The sequence below is a fragment of the Tigriopus californicus genome, chromosome 4 (genome assembly GCF_007210705.1).
Source record: "Tigriopus californicus strain San Diego chromosome 4, Tcal_SD_v2.1, whole genome shotgun sequence".
In the NCBI taxonomy this organism is placed as follows: Eukaryota; Metazoa; Arthropoda; class Copepoda; order Harpacticoida; family Harpacticidae; genus Tigriopus; species Tigriopus californicus.
In genome coordinates this window covers 935,505-951,831 of record NC_081443.1, presented here as the reverse complement: position 1 = coordinate 951,831, position 16,327 = coordinate 935,505, and the positions used below count along the sequence as shown (strand labels likewise).

The 16,327-nt window shown below is 39.5% G+C and overlaps 2 protein-coding genes across 6 annotated transcripts in view; one reads left to right on the top strand and one right to left on the bottom strand.

Annotated features, from left to right (window-relative positions):
- Positions 1 to 16,327, bottom strand: part of LOC131879821 (protein tramtrack, beta isoform-like) — a 43,139-nt gene that overhangs the window by 452 nt on the left and 26,360 nt on the right. For 3 of the 5 annotated variants that reach the window (XM_059226260.1, XM_059226259.1, XM_059226261.1), the window contains exons 3-5: positions 16,119 to 16,158; positions 15,824 to 15,880; positions 14,499 to 15,677 (exon numbers count right to left, since the gene is read on the bottom strand). In XM_059226260.1, coding sequence (XP_059082243.1) covers positions 14,746 to 15,677; positions 15,824 to 15,880; positions 16,119 to 16,158 — 1,029 coding nt within the window. In that variant the 3' untranslated portion in view covers positions 14,499 to 14,745. Of the gene's footprint in view, positions 1 to 143; positions 300 to 479; positions 826 to 887; positions 1,006 to 5,964; positions 9,016 to 14,498; positions 15,678 to 15,823; positions 15,881 to 16,118; positions 16,159 to 16,327 lie in introns of those variants that run through there. The other 2 variants (XM_059226263.1, XM_059226262.1) reach the window with 2 other exon arrangements.
- On the top strand, positions 4,017 to 6,050 carry LOC131879822 (protein disulfide-isomerase-like). The gene is made up of 7 exons (XM_059226264.1): positions 4,017 to 4,237; positions 4,302 to 4,477; positions 4,531 to 4,959; positions 5,020 to 5,178; positions 5,248 to 5,479; positions 5,553 to 5,732; positions 5,861 to 6,050. The coding sequence occupies exons 1-7, from the start codon at positions 4,060 to 4,062 to the stop codon at positions 6,019 to 6,021; spliced, it is 1,515 nt and encodes a 504-aa protein (XP_059082247.1). The 5' UTR covers positions 4,017 to 4,059; the 3' UTR covers positions 6,022 to 6,050.

Here is a 16,327-nt window from a genome sequence, read left to right as displayed (position 1 = left end):
CCTGACAGAAATACCCGATCAAGTGTAATTAGTATGTGGATAAAATATCATGCGAATATAAAATCGAGTAAAATAAACACCTTTTTGTCTTAAATTGTTGGAGATCCCATTACCANTTTTTTTTTTAAAGATATAAGTGTTACCTTATTCAAGCCTTGAACCTCTTTTTTGGATTTGGGTTTCCCATCGGATCCGACCAATTTTGGGGTGTGGCGGTTGGTGACATGGCCTTCGTAACCCTTCTTGGATTTGAAATACACCTCACATTTGTCACATCGGAACAGAGACACGTTATGAACCTAAAATGTTTTTGATTGGACCAATCACGAACATGAGATCCCTATTCCAAAAGACATTCCTCTACTTTTCTTGCAATGATCTAATGAGTCTTTCTAAGAGTACGAATAAAGTTATGCAGTATTTCGAAGCAAAGGAAGCTCTCATATCTGTCTCCATGAAATAAAAAAAACTTCACTCACTTTGTACTTGTGTCGGTACCAATGGGTCCGTGAAGCAAGGTTCTCGCCACAAATTTTGCATTGGCATGAACCGTCCGGAAAAATGATGTACTCATTGGTTCCAAAAGTATCCTCGCCTTGATCACTGACCCCAATGGAGAGCTCGTCTTCATCCATAACCAGAGGATTGAGTTCAGTTTGAATCAAAGGGTTCTGGGTATCAATCTTCAATAACTCGGTACTATTTTGGTGGGGGGACCGATTGGAAGTTTTTTGGGACGTTTGATCCACCAGAAATATGGCCAAATTGGAGTGCTTTCGACCATCCTTTGAATGAGTGGTTGGACTCAATTTCAGATTTAAATCCCTGTTTAATAAATTTATTTTTTAGCTCGGGGATTTGTTTAATCCTTAGTTCGAATATATTGCCTTTGATATGCCGCCTGATTACGATTAGTTGAGTTGGAACCACTTGGCGAGCATTGTGGATCGCTTGGGACGGCCAGGAGATGCTTGACATCGGGTTCACAAGACACTTGAGACACACCTGAAAGATGCGTTTGGAATGACCAACATGCTTTGAATTTCAAAAGTATTATGAAAAAGGACAATATCTATTTCTCACTCAATCATCATCTCTATCTTTTTACCATAACACAATAAATGTCGACAAATTCAAATTCAACTCAGGTTGTGCCATATTTTGTTTCTATCTCATGAAATCATTATGCAATTACAATGCGAAATGCTCAAGTGGCTTGTGGAGTAGTTGTATAACCTTGGGGATGACGTGGACAAGGTGGTTGATTTTCGAATCCTAGAAACGATTGTTCGTGAATAGATCCTTCAGCATGCACGAACACGTTCCCGCAAAGCACTCTATCCTCATCCTCATGCTACAAACAAGTGTTAGTAATACACGTGTCCTAAATACGCCTTACAATTGCTTGTGAAGACCTTCGAATGACGGCATCACACGAGTACTAAATATTGCGTTTGGGAAAGCTTTGCTGAAGCTTCAGGATTGGTCCGTCAATGAAATGATGCTGGCTTAGGTTGTTTGGTGGGCTACAAATCGTGATGTCCCTGCAGATTGTCTCGTTTTCTAGCCTCAATGCAAAAGAGTGTAGGGTCGTCAATCCGTAAATATAACCGGTACAGGCCCGAATGTTTCCTATGAGAGAGAAACCTGTGCTCTCTACGGCAAAACTACACTGCGAACCCACATATGCTTGCATTTATTACATACAGCAACAATATTATTTGCCCTCTGTCAGAGCTTGAGTATTTTGATATGATTGGTGGACGAAAATTGTGACTTAAATGACTTGACAGGATGGGATTAATGCAGGGTCAAAGTGGCGCTTTATTTACACGTCCAATAGTTCAAGCACCAGAACATATTGACTATAACTATTAATTTTCTTCTATTGGGGAAATGGGATATGCCATCGATGGTAACAATTTCTCTTTGTAAATTTTCAGATATGGCGAGGAAATTCATGATTGGATTGACAAATTTGCCTTCTGCATGTCTAGGCGGCGTTGATAACCTATTTATTTTGGAATGTGCAACATTACTTCCAGGAAAATTAATGCCCCCAAAGGCATCAATCATTTTTTGAGAAATTTGTGGAACCAACTGACATGACTTAACCTGGGTGAGAGTTTGTAATTGAACCTCTTAAGGCTCGCAGTGAGTTCAGAAGCAAGAAAAGCTAACAAATGAAGTTTATAAACATCAACATCGTTAATGTAGTAAGAAGGTTAATAATGGCAGAAGATGACAGAATTTGCTGTCAAAATCTCAGGGGTCACACCTATACTCTCACCGTGTAGAGTATTGAAGGTCAGTAAAACACCCATATCTAAAATAAGTCTTTCATTCTGAAATATGGCTTTTCAGCATGCTGAACAGCGCTCTCTGCCTCGTCAAAGTGTGGACAAGCAACCTTGAAGAGCTCAGAGCGTATTAAAAGACTGGTATCGAAACCTTCTTCGCGAAAAGCCAAAAATTATGCTTATGAAATGTAACAGAGTGTCCAGAGAGACCTTTAACTGAAGGTATCCATGGGTAATCTAACGATATTCCAAGTTTGATGTGAATTGGCAAAACACCCCCAAGATAATTATTAATTCCAGTTTTGCGGGCTTTTTCACATCAGATTTAGCGTGTTCATGGACTTCTAGAAACCTGCTTGATGGCCATTCATGAAAATAAATGTTAGATCACTTATCTTGAATTGTCAATCAATCCTTTTTTTGACGTTAAAAAACAAATTTGTCAAGTTAGAACAACATAGAAACATGAATCCATTATTTTTTTACTAATCAAGGACCATTGGAAAATGGACGAGGATGCTTTCATCAAGAATTGGTAATTTGGAATCAAGTAATTGCATGGCGTTCTTCTTCATATGAAACTAATCCCAGGTTGCTGCTACAACAACTACATACTTAAATTTTCAGTTCAATTGAACAACTGGGTCAATTATTATGACCTCTTAAAGCGCAGTGCATAACTTTTCACAGAATGAATTATTTAGCCCTGATCAATTAAAAGCATCAGTTAATCAATCAACAGAAGAGGGCAAAATAATGCATTTTTGAACCCTTTTATGTACTGAGCTTTGAGAGGGCATATCTTGAGACCCAGTCGTTTGATAGAGCCAAAATTTGAAATACGTAGATAGTTGCAATGACGTGGATCCAGCCTTATTTCAAGGAAAGTGCAATTCATTCACTTGCTTCTGAATTGTTAATTCTAGATCTTTGCATCCCTATCCATATATTCCAGTGGTTCATGGCCTATATTTAGAATTAGGTATTATTTTTTTAAATTTAATTATTAGTTCATGCCATAGAGTAGAAATATTGGTAACAAAAAATCTATATTGGAAAGCATTCATCAATGATTCCAAAAACACATTTCCTAATACAACTACAGTATATGGTGGGAAATGACCATGGCAAATTTTTTTGATGCACTATGAAGCAAACATTAAAAGCTCCTTGATTAATTGTTATTCGGATGTCACAAGTGTTAGAAATTTTACTACTGCAGTACTTGAAATGTTTCCCACTAGAGTTGGCGATATATTCATTCCGTCACAATGCTTAAACAATAAGTTGTTTAGCGTAAATCATCTTGAAAAGGCCTGGCATCTTACGTTTTTGTTTGTGTGTCCATATCTAGACAAAACAGGGGTCACTAACTCCACTTAATGCTAAGGACATATTATCGTTATGTTTCAAATTATTGCAAAGCTTTTCTAACAATTCTGAATAAAACAGATTTAAATCCTGATCTAAAAACCAACACCTTCTGCTTCAAGTATCTTGCTATCTTGCCATAATGATTTTCTAAAGCAAACTAACGTTAAACAAAGGATTAATGAAATGGATTTTGGCCTCGTTGTGTCAAAATACCGAGGCCAATACGATTTTCATGGACTGTATAAAAGCACTTGGGGACGTAGTGGAAAGCGGTGAGTCTGCTCTAAGATCCCTTCTTCACGCAGCTGAAACACAACTCAGGTCTTTTAACACGTAGCACTGCAATTGAATCCTCCATTAATTCGAAGGATCTCAAGTCACGAACATGAACTTACTCCTGTGTTTCGTGATCGTTGGCTTGGCTCAAGGTGCCGAAATCGAATTGGATAACGGCGTCCTGGTTCTAACCCAAGGCAACTTTGATGATGCCATCAAAGAAAACGAGCTCATTTTGGTGGAGTTTTACGCTCCTTGGTGTGGCCATTGCAAGTCTTTAGCGCCAGGTAATGTAATGTTTATTATGGTGCCTCGCCAAATCTGGCTTAACACCATCAATCCTTTTTACAGAATATGAAAAGGCTGCAAAGTCGTTGAGCGAGTCGGAATCGCCAATTAAATTGGCGAAAGTGGACGCAACAATCGAAAAGGAACTGGGCACGAGATTTGGCGTTCAAGGTTATCCCACGTTAAAGTTCTTCAAAAATGGATCACCCAAAGATTTCAATGGACCACGTGATGCTGAGGTGAGAGGACCTCTAATCATATCTTGAATTATTTCTAACAAAAGTGTTCGTAGGGTATCGTTTCTTGGCTCAATAAGAAAATGGGACCTCCAGCCAAGGAAATCACCACAGTGGAGGAGGCCAAAGCTGTCACTGACAAAAATAATATAGTTGTCATTGGTTTCTTCAAGAAACAAGAGGCTGAAGAAGCCAAAGAGTTCCTCAAAACAGCTGATGATGATGATGAAACGACGTATCTCATCACATCGGAAACAAAAGTTTGGGATGATTACAAGGTCAAAAAGGATTCGATTGTGATTATCAAGAAATTTGATGAAGGAAAAACCACTTATGAGGGAAAGATCAAGTCAGAGGACATCAAAAAATGGGTGGCTGTTGAATCTTTACCTCTGATCAGTGAATTTGTCCAAGACCAGCTTAATAAGATCTTTGGATCTGAAATCAAGGTCCATCTTTTATTGTTGTCGCCAAAGACTGGAGAGGTATGGTCACTGGAGAATGTTTATTGAGTAGAATTCATACTTCAATGTTTTTTTATTTAGAATTACGAGGCCCAAATGGCAGCCATGAAGCCTGTGGCCAAAGCCAATAAGGGCAAAATCATCTTTGTCCATGTTGATTCCGAGAACAATGAAACGGCACAAGTTTTGGAGTTCTTTGGCCTCAAAAAAGATGATCTTCCCAAATACGTCATTTTAGAGGTATTTTTTTACAAAAGTGAAATTTGTCATTCCTCAAAAACATTCTGCTAAGTCTCCATTATTTTTCAGTTGGAGAAGAACGCCAAATACGTGTCTGATAATACAAACGTTGTCGAGAAAGAAATTGCACAATTTGTGTCTGATTTCTTTGCCAACAAACTCGTTAAGACACTGAAGAGTGCCGAAATCCCCGAAGATTGGGACAAAGAGGCAGTCAAGGTCTTGGTTGGCAAGAACTTTAAAGATGTTGCTTTGGATAAATCCAAGAACGTGTTCGTTGAATTCTATGCTCCTTGGTGTGGTAAGTACATCCAATAGATTCATTACATGTTCCACAATGTCCTTGAATTACATTTAATATCGTTTGGAATAAGGTCACTGCAAGTCTTTAGCCCCGATTTGGGATAAGTTGGGAGAACATTTCAAAGACAGCAAAGATGTCATCATTGCCAAAATGGATTCCATCGACAATGAGGTTGAAGAGGCTGAAGTTCAAGGTTTCCCCACCCTCAAGCTGTTCAAGAAAGATACCAACGAAATTGTGGACTATGCAGGTAATGAATTATCACGTTGCTTTCTTCTCCAAATGAAAGGTTGCGAGACATTGTTTTGAAACATTGACCTATCTGGCAAATAGGAATTTTGAGAGGACGACTATTAACAATCGCTTCAAATATTACAGGAAAGCGTGAATTGGACGATTTGGTGAAGTTCATCGAATCTGGTGGTGAGCAAACGACAGAAACGCCTCCACTTGAAGAGGGTGAACAAGAGATTGACGACGAGGAAGAAAAGGAGGAGGAAGAGGAAGAGGAGGACGAGAACAAAAAAGATGAATTATAATGGAGAAATTATAATTATTCATTCGTTCATTGCGGAGTATTTTTTTGCGACTATACTAAATAAGAAGGTACATCCATCTGTGATACGTTATGCAAGATAGAGATGAGATGAATGAAGAAAAGAGGCGTGTCGAAGAAAGAATGATGGACATTCAAAACATGACTTGATCTCAAATGTTCGCCGACATTTATTTCAATAAAGGTTGTGTTCACACGTGTCTAAATCAAAGTTGCACATACATCTGCATCATATTCAACTAACTTCGGATTATTATTCTTGTAATATTGAGATTAAGTTCGTAATCATCACAGATGTCATTCAATAGAGTTAAGCTATATGAAGAAGGGTTTGGTTTTGGAAAGAAGAGGGAGCAGATTTTTTGAACAAATAAAGCGCTCTGGGATTTTCGGAATTCAAGGATTCGAACTTCGAAGCATATGCATTATCCGAATTGGAATTCGAGTCCATTATGTATTTTGATCTCACCAACAGTGGCAAAAGGGGAACGTGTATTCAAGGACATAAATGACGAGGAAAAAGGAAAGAGGGACGTCCAATTTGCCATTTGATTTTGTACAAGTGCAAAAGAAGAGAAAGGGAACGCGAGTTTCGTAAGATCATGACTTTTTGCGGGTAGAATGCCAATTGTTGTTTTTGATTGCACTTGAGACTAGGATTTTAGTTGTGTTAATGAACCGGGATGAAATGAAAGGGATTAGTTTCGGTATCTAAAAAGTATTAAAAAGAGAAACAAGTGGAGAATATCGGAGAACAAAGAAATAACCGGGACTGTCTAGCATTCATTTCTAATTGCTGTTGTTGTTGTTGTTGTGGTACTAGTAGTAATGATAATGATAATAATAAACGTAGTACGTATTCTTTGGCAAACATATCATATACTCGTTGCAGACATAACAAATATATTCTGTATCTATCTTGTGTTATAATCTTCATTTTATATGTTTTCATGTTTATCTTCTTTTTCTGTATTAGTTGTAGTAATAATCATTGTAGATGTTGTAGTAGTAGTTGTAGAAGATGTAATTGAAGTAGTAGCAGTAGCTCTTGTTGTAATGATTATAATAGAAGTGGAATTGTAGTATTAAGGCAATCTCTAAAGTAATAATAGTACTTGATCATGTTCATGAATTGTTATTATTACCCATAATGTACGAACAATTACCACACACAACAAATTCTTTTTCAAACTTGGGGCAGTGTCAATTTCATTCATCGTTGACGCTGTGTTCTGTAGAGCTTCAATTGTAAGGTGCTTTTTGTGTGTCTGAAAACTTGATAGGAAATAATCCATTACTGTATAAATGTGGGCTTATTTTCTTTGCAATATTTCTTTCTTGGGGTTGTTTGTCTGATGTTGTTGGCGGTTGTTGTTATCGTTATTATCATAAGAATTGGTTTTGGAAAATCTTGTATCAGTCTCTCTCCTGTCACATTTTTTCTGATCTTTCAATTATATAAAAAGGCGATCAAAAGGTGATTTTCATAGTTCTGTGGAACCCAAATTTTGAAATGAGCCGAGGAGAAATTAAAAACAAAGCCAAGACGTTCTTGGAAATGCAAAGGAATGAAAGAGACTTAAAAGCTAACATGTTCAAAAAAAGGGGGAATTCAAGTGTGTTTTTTGATGAGAGATGTCCTTTGAATAATTGAATAATGTTGATCACTGGGAAAGGTTGCTCAATTGACCTAGATAAGCTTGCCTGCTAAGGTGTACAAGTGTATGGTTAAGTGTGACTAATTTCTGTGGAAACAAGGATCACATTATGGATTGATGCCCTATTTAAGGTAACGAATGGGTTCCAAGAACAGTTGTACTTCATGGGTTGGACCAGGGATCGGATGCCCTTGCGAGTGCATCCGGCCTAGCCTTACAAGGGTGTGAGGCACACAACGTTTCGATGGACGTTGGGTGGGTGAGTGAGTGAGTGAGTAAGTGAGCGCGTTGGGAGGCGTGTGCCAATGAACGCTAGTTTGTGCTCGATTAATAGTAAGTCATCATCATCATCATCTTCTTCTTCCTCTTCTTCTTCACTCGTGGGGTTGTCTTGTGAGGTAGGTGTGGATTGCCTCGTGGTCAACGGGAGCGGTTGCTGCTGGTCGGTGTGTTACTGAGACGCTTCCGTGAAGATTTGGGTGCGGGGGGTGAGACCGGTCCCTCATCTTCATCGATATCGTTCCCACGGACGGGTGGTGAAGCCATGCCAAGAAGGGGATTCATTAGCAAAGCCATTGAAGTGGGCGTGGCAGCCATGGCCTCCTGGGCCTCTTTAATGCCGGCCAGCTTGCCCTCGTTGCTGACCTGATCGGACAGGCCCAGAAACGGATTCACAAGGAGAGAGGAGTGACTCAGACTGGCCGCCGCAGCAGCGGCAGCCACAGTGGCTGCGGCTGAATTGGCAGCTGATGCCGCTGACGCGGTGGCCGAATCCGCCTTAGGAATGACACAATCGTGGGCGGTCTTCAAATGACTCTTCATCTTGTCCGGCCGGGAAAACTCCTTCTGACAAATGGGACAGGGAAAGACTTTGCGCTCCGCCCCCTCATGATAGAGGAAGGCATGTCGCTGGAAGCTGTACTTGTTCTTGAAATTCTTGGTGATTTGTACCCTTTCACACTCTATGCATCGATAAGTGCCATCCGCTGACATGGTGGCATAACGAAGGAGGTCCAATCCGCGGACTGACATCTCCGAAAATGACTTTGTACCAGAGCGATCCCCACGCTCGTGACGTTCAGATCTCTCGGACCTTTCTGATCTCTCCGAGCTGGGGGGCGTGTCATCGGGACGTGAACTATCATGATTATTGGGCGACAAGTATGGGGAGGGAGACCGCCGGCTCGAGCTACTGCGCGAGGAGGGCGTGGCAAGACGGGGCGGGCGAGTGCGAGGGGACTCAATAGTACTACCTGGGGTGTGGTGATTTGACGAGTTGTCAACCGCCGGCCACAGCTCTTTCTTGGGAGTAAGCATACCTGAAAAATGAAATCAGATGGTGTCAAAAACGCGCCATTGATTTACGCACAATTAAAGCGTCATTCCAGTTTCATTATGGTGTTACTTGCACTTTCCAGTTTGCTCAATACCTAAGTACTTGTATCCTTTTGTCACATACTATTCAGAAATCAAAGACAGTAAGACAGTTCACATGATAGGTAAGATTAGCAAAAGTAGTAGAGTGGAGAAGTAACTTTTCCCTCAAAAATGGGTTTGATCAAAAGTGATGTAATGGTGACTCCAAACTTTGTGATCAAAAGATGAAGAATATAAAAGCCATCTCTAAGATAACAATAGAATATGAAAGCTTATTCGCAGCTGCTTTTTTCTCATTTGGACTCGGTAATTTGGATGTTCTTAATACTCCTGAATATGTGATTAAAGTAGTGAAAGATGAGAGATTACTAATTTTAATTTTACTTTCTATCCATGTAATGTTTGATCTGCCAACTAATAAGGCGTGGGAGGATCTGGTTAGTCCGACAATAAAGGGCGGATCTGGAAGTTTAGACAGAAACTAATCCAAGTCTGATTTAAAAACTCTCAACGAATCAGCGCTGTCATATTCCATGCGAATATTAGAGGGCAGCAAACTGTGTAGCAAAAGAGACCGAGGAAGAAGAGAGGAGGGCTTTTAAACAAACGATTGTCCTAAAATATTGTTATAATAAGGAACGGTTGAATTCGTGAGAACAGTGAATTCGTTAATTATAGTCACATTCACCTGGGGCTTCTGGGACACTTCAGAGCTATCATATATTTTTAGCGTTAATCTTCACCACCGATTTGGCTCAATTTATAATTTCTTGCTTTGTAATGGAATTTGTTTGCCAAGGCGCGAGACAAAAAACCGTTTAGTTATAATAGAGTACAGACTTTTGTCTCTTCAAAACAGAAAACACCACTTGGCGTGAATAATGATCAACTTCAATCAAATATTGATGTAGAATTGGGATAGTAAGTCCTCGTTGCTCATTTTCATTGTTTGGAGGTGAAACACAATCGATTTTACCTTTCGTGTAATTTTCTTTTTGGTAAAAGAGGTAAAAGGTCACTAATTTCATAAAAACCGATCATAATTAATCAAACTCAGAGCCATTGCCAACCTTGCAAGAGCCTTTACATGTCTTTTAATAAATTGCAAGAAGTAACTTATTTTATGTCCTTGTTCATATAGCCATGTGAAAGCTAGTTTCAAACGCTTTTCAAGTTGTGCCACAATCTATACACAACCGAATATGATATGAGTTTGTATTTAGGTATCCAGTGGTTTATCCTCAATTTGGAATTCAATATTTTCGCCATGACAACAACCTTTTAAAAGCTAGAAAATAATCATTCTAATAGACAATAACTCAATTATTCTGAGCATTGCCTAAAAAATCTGTTCCGTGGGAAAGTTATAAACCCAAACCATGGAGACACTTGTAACACAGAGCTTAGTGTAATATTTGCAGAAACAAACATTCCCCTGTGAAAACGAAATTAAACCTTGCTACCAGAATTTAAAAAAATATTTTGCATATCCCTACATATTGTCTTCAACATTTCGGTCACAATTCAAAATTCATTAACAATCACATAGTTCATTTTGAAGGCCAGCCTCAACCTTGAATCATTTGCTGCCCTATTGTGCAACTAGAGACTCTTTTCAATTATGGTCAATTCGTGTCTTAGTTGTTATTGAATTCGGACACGTCAAAGCCTACTTTTGCACCAGTCGAACGGGATTCTTTGGGCACGTGTGTACATTGATGACAACGCGGATATTTAATTTTCTTCCTGAATTTTGGTTCTTTCATAAAGTTGGCTACGTTTTCCTCACGTAACTTTATACTTGAATTTGTTTTTCAAGGAGGGCCTGGCTTTGGGGTAGAACATTTTTAGTAAATAATTGGAAATATTTGATCCCTAAGAAAAAATATGGGGATTTGGCTGAAAATTGAACTTTTTTACGTACATGATTAAAATATAATCGAAAATTTTGGCATAGAGGCTTTGCGTTATTATGATCGACTTTAGTTCTAATAATATACAATATGAAAGACAGCCCAATACTGAACAAAGTGGATTTTAACCAACGCATGAAGGTGTTTTAAGAAGTCAAGAGGTCCAAAAAATCAAGCATTGTAGATACAATTTGGTCTTTTATTAGGCAGTTCCAAATAAAAAACTGGAATAGTTTCACAAAAAGAGCCAAGATCCCTTATGATGTGGGGAAATTAGATGGATGTTTATGTCAAGTTGCAAACTTTTGGGGGGGATTTTCACATCATTCAGCTTGGGATCAAGCCCCTCGAAATTATAATAAGCCTGGTCGTAGGTGCGTATCAAGTTATTTCTTTTGTAGCAGTACTTGATAGTACATGCAAAACTACTTTAAAGCTGTATGTGAGGTTTGGCGAATCTACGTTGTAGCCACAAATAACTCCAATGAATTAATTTGGTATGTAAGGGGATTTACACGGAAACAAAGGCTATTTCATCCCTCAAAAATATTTCTTTAAGCAATAAAAAAAAGAGGTTCAACCCACATCACTATTCATGTCCTCCTTTGCCACTACCTGGGCCTCCAAATCATGCCAAACTCCATAGCAATTGACACGGGATCACAACAGGCTATCTTATACTCACTCGTCTTGACAGCTATACCTACTTTGCCCGAGCACTTTGCTACAATCTCTTAGATGAAGATGAGCTTAATTTTTTTGCCGAGTATATTGACAACTGGCCAGCATTAGAACTTTTTTATCCAAACTATTGACCCATCAGTTATTCAATGTAAATGGTCAAAGTGTCGTTATTTCCGGCCACCCTGTATGTAGGAAATACTCTCCAGAGGTAAAAGGGTACCTGTTAATGTTTGACGTGTTCATAAAATTTCTATTGATAGATCTATTTTCTGGATAGCTGTAAGGTCATACCTTATGATAATTCTAGTAGTAAGACCTCCTTGGTTGGCATCTAAAGTATTGAGATAATGGAAATTTACTCGAACAATCGAATGGGAATCTAGGTCAATCATTGGTTCCCGTTAGATTGAACATCTTGTTAGTCTAATGCTTTTCTGTTATTTCACAACATAGGAGGATAATGTCGCACTGACCAAACAAGGAATAGAAGATGATTGATTAGTGCGCAGATTAATCCTCAAAATTCAAGTTGTCAATTTGGTAGGTGCAATATCAATATTTTGGTTTGCAACTTTGTTACATCTTCTGCAAATTTTTGGCAACACATATTCGAGTCGGTTGGAAATGGTAAGTAAGCAAATTAATTCATTTTGTTCGTGTTTGTCCTCCATTTACAAATGCAGGAATTCCTATCAAATCAATTCAATTTAATCTTCTTTTCTTTCACTAACAAAACAATATCTCAACTGTTCAATTGTCAATTAGTGTCAGCAAGTTGCTTCTAAAATATTATTAAAAAAACTCTTGAAAAGTTCCCAATAATGTGTAGATGTTTAAGTTCCGCAATGACAAGAAAGGTATATTATCGTTTTAATTTGATTTGAATACTTACTGTACAGTGAGAAAAAGGGAACAGTTAGAAGGTTGCTAAACATTAAATTCTCTCTGAATTAAATCGGGAAATATGTTTTTGATTGCCAACATCGGTTAAAGAAAAGTTTAAGCTTTGGGAACATCGTGGTGTATTTTGATGCAAATTGATCTATCCGTTTTTAAACTTTGTCCTTTCTTGGGAAATGCCACTAGGCCTGATTGAGGGCTCGTCTTACTTTGCAAAATATTTGTGCACATTTGAGAGTCTTCCATTGACTGAAAGAAAAACATTTCCAAAAGACTCATCTTTTCAACAACAATCGGAACTTCTACCAAAGGACAAATATTTCAGGTATGAATTTAGTAAAAAAAAAACTGAATGAAATTAGGGCCCCTAGCGTAAGTCTACAAATCCTTTAATTGATGATGATATCTGGAGCCTCGTTCATTGCCTTCTTTCTTTTGAACTCGTTGGACAGATACTGAAATTGTTGATATGAATCAAGAAACTGATTACATAGCAACATCATGTAATAAATACCGCTTTGCCCAAATGTCTGATTAGTTCATGAATACTTACATGGAGCAGTTTGAAATTACTATTGTTACATATGGATATAGTATGTGCTACTTTATATTTCCAGTATTGTTGAGAACATTAGAAAAAGACATCTGTGTAAAAGTTGGTAAAAATCATTCCAATTGGCATAAAAATATTCACAAGGACTATTGAGATAGGATGGACTTCCAATGCAGGTTGATTTACAATTGGGGAATTGCTTTCTTTTTTTTTCAATTTCTCATTCAACAAAATTTAGACAAACTCAAAAGAAAAAACGAAGAGTCTCTCTCTTGTAAGAACACATCAATCATCCTATCTTTTCTTTCGTTTGTAAATGGTAGTAGAGATTAGTATAAATGACAACAATGGCAGCCACAGAATGAATTCCAATCATTCTTCTTCCTTTAATGATGCGAAACATCGCAGAAAGAAAGAAAAGAAACAAACAGCGGGGAGAGGAGCGAGAGCGAGAGCGCAAAAAGGCACAGGGTGGTCCCAAAATCATTGGAACAGAAACGAATGGAAGACAAGTGATGATTGCGCGTCAACCGGCAACTTAATGAAAGTAAGTGGGATCGAACGCCAGCAGCAAAGAAATGAATTAGAGAAAAACGGATGTGCGTAAAAATCTTTAAAGCTGTCCAAGAACAAGTTCCAGGGCACACCTGGAACAAGCACCACATTTGTGAAGGTTCTGACTAATTCCATGTGTGTTCTCTACTCGGTTAAAAGTAATTATCAATCTCAATCTAGTTTTTTTTCAACGTTTGCGTATTGCAGAGAACGCCATTTTGCTTGCCTTTTTTACAATTATGCCCAAATATTCGTTTTCTTTCATGGAAATGCCTCTAAAAAGTGTAAAAATAAGAAGGAAAGGCGAATTGCACACGACAAAAACATAAATACATATGTTACAGTAATTCAAGAGTATATAAAGATTCTGTCCTTGAGTAGTGGTTGTTGTAATTGTGTCAGAGCGTAAGGCTGATGATAGTACAAGAGATCAGAAGTAGACCAAAAAATGCCAAAATTGTTCCAAGTAGTAATACCTCCGGCCGAAATGTGTTGCTGAAAAAAGAGGGGTGGGGAAGGGCGAGGCAGGGCGGGGCGGGGCTCAGGGCAGGTTCGAAATGAAAATATTATGCAAAATATCTTTAGCAGAAAATAACTCTAAAATCCAGAGAATGGAGATTGTGTGAAGAAAGTGTAAAATATTGCACGAAGGACGTTGCTGTAGCTGTAGTAGTATGCAGTAATAGTTATCGTTGTAGTTATACTTGTTGTTCCACTTTTTTCTTTCTCAGTTCTGACAGTAGGAGACAGTGGTCCATTTCTATGATGAAGGCCTCAGAGTGTGAAAAAATAGCAATGAGGGTGGGGAAAATGGGCAATATCAGGTGTGAAACAACGTTCTGACGGTTTATTTCAGGAGCTGTAAGGCGATGGGAGGATCTAGGAGTTATGAAAGTAGAAAAAAGAACGAGGACGGGTAATTCTGAATTGAGAGTGAGAAAATATGGATTTGGCTATCTAACTGCCAGTCTGCATCAGATTTAAGATTGTAATACCATCAGGTCTCAAGAATATGAATCTGTGTGTCGGGATTGTTGGCTGCAGTGTGGGCGGGCGTAGTAGTTCTTTTAATTTACTATGGTAGGGTGAGGCGAGACCGAAGAGGGCGGAGTGGCGGGACAATCTGCCACCGATCCGGCGCTACTTGTGCTGCCGCCCCAGCCATGGACTGCCCTCAAATGGGCTGTCATGTTGTCCTTACGGTTGAACTTTTTCGAGCATACAGTGCATGGATAGGACTTTCGGTTCAAATGGGTGGTAACGTAATGTCGGTGAAAATTGGAAGGGTGAGTGTAGGCGTTATTGCACACCTTGCAGCGGTAAGTGTTGCCCTCCTGAATGCAAAAGCTGCGGATACTAATTGGGTTGGAAGCGTCCATGGGGGACGACTTCGAAGACTTGGACGGGGAAGAATTGGGCGAGTTGCTGGCCGTGGCAGCGTTGTATAAGGCGGCTAGTTCGGCCTCGGCATGAAATTGGAACGAAGCTAGATAGTTGTTGGCTGCCATGACAGGGGCATCTTGGGGCAAGGCATCTGCGGCACTGGCGGCCGCAGTCAAGAGAGCGGCCGAGGCCGACAGAGATTTGGCTTTGTGTGTGGGGGCGACCGTGTCGCATAAACCGCCTTGGCCGTACAGGCCATTGGCCAGACGCTCCTCCCAGAACTTCTTCATGCTAATGCCTTCATCCACTTTGGGGACGGCGGTTTCGCCGAATGTCCCCGAATTGGAGTCAACCGACACCCTTTCAATCTGGTCTTCACGCTTTAAGCTGAGATTTTCGGGCTGATCACACTCGGTGGTCGAGTTGGGGAGCTGGAACGATGAGCCTGAAGTGACGGAACCACTTCCTCCACCGCCGTCGTTGGATGAACCCCCCGGGGATCCGGCGGTGCTCTCGCGGTCAAATTCGGCGCTTCCGGTGCTGTTACGGTCCATGAAAAGTCGTTTCTTGGGTACTTGGCGAATCAAATTGGGGTTGGCGATGAGTTGGGCATGAACTACATGTGATATAAGCGTATGAGCAAACTGGAATTGTGCTTTGTGTCTGTTTGGTGGTCAAACAACCACGTGCCATGGGTTCTTGTTTTTAAAACAAACACAATGGACATCATTGCTAAGCATGTTATCAATGTAAAATACTCACCAGAGCTACGGCCGTCGTTACTATCGGCCTCTGACATTAAGTCCAAAGCCTTAGCATCTGAAAGTAAAGAAAAGGTCTAGATTTAGTATTTAGTCACCCATCATTGCATATGTACGCATTTGAAATCTCCACGAGATTCCGGTCGGTACGATATTCAAGGTTGCTCAACGATTGATCAATAAAATGGCTTTCTCGCTCTCAGAGACTTTATTTGAAACGAATGCGAAGTGCTACCGAGATATTGATCCAACAAGGGCATGTAGTTTCTTAATGGTTGGAAACAAATGACACTTACCTTCGGGAGACGCATCACCATTATTACCCTCTCGCAAACCCTGGAACGAAATAGAACGAGAGTCAATACAACTTCATTGGCACGTTTCCCTTGTACATAGAAAATCCACCACTAGGGAGTTCTCAATCAATGACAACTATCGATTTATATCCCCTTCCAACTTGTTCAGAATATAGGTCGCACTCGAAAGGTGTGTATGCCTTGATAAA

Coding starts and splice junctions, on each gene's coding strand:
- LOC131879822 (XM_059226264.1), top strand. CDS start 4,060: ATGAACTTACTCCTGTGTTTCGTGATCGTTGGCTTGGCTCAAGGTGCC. Junction 5,480..5,552: donor ATTCTATGCTCCTTGGTGTG/GTAAGTACATCC, acceptor GTTTGGAATAAG/GTCACTGCAAGTCTTTAGCC. Junction 5,733..5,860: donor CGAAATTGTGGACTATGCAG/GTAATGAATTAT, acceptor CAAATATTACAG/GAAAGCGTGAATTGGACGAT.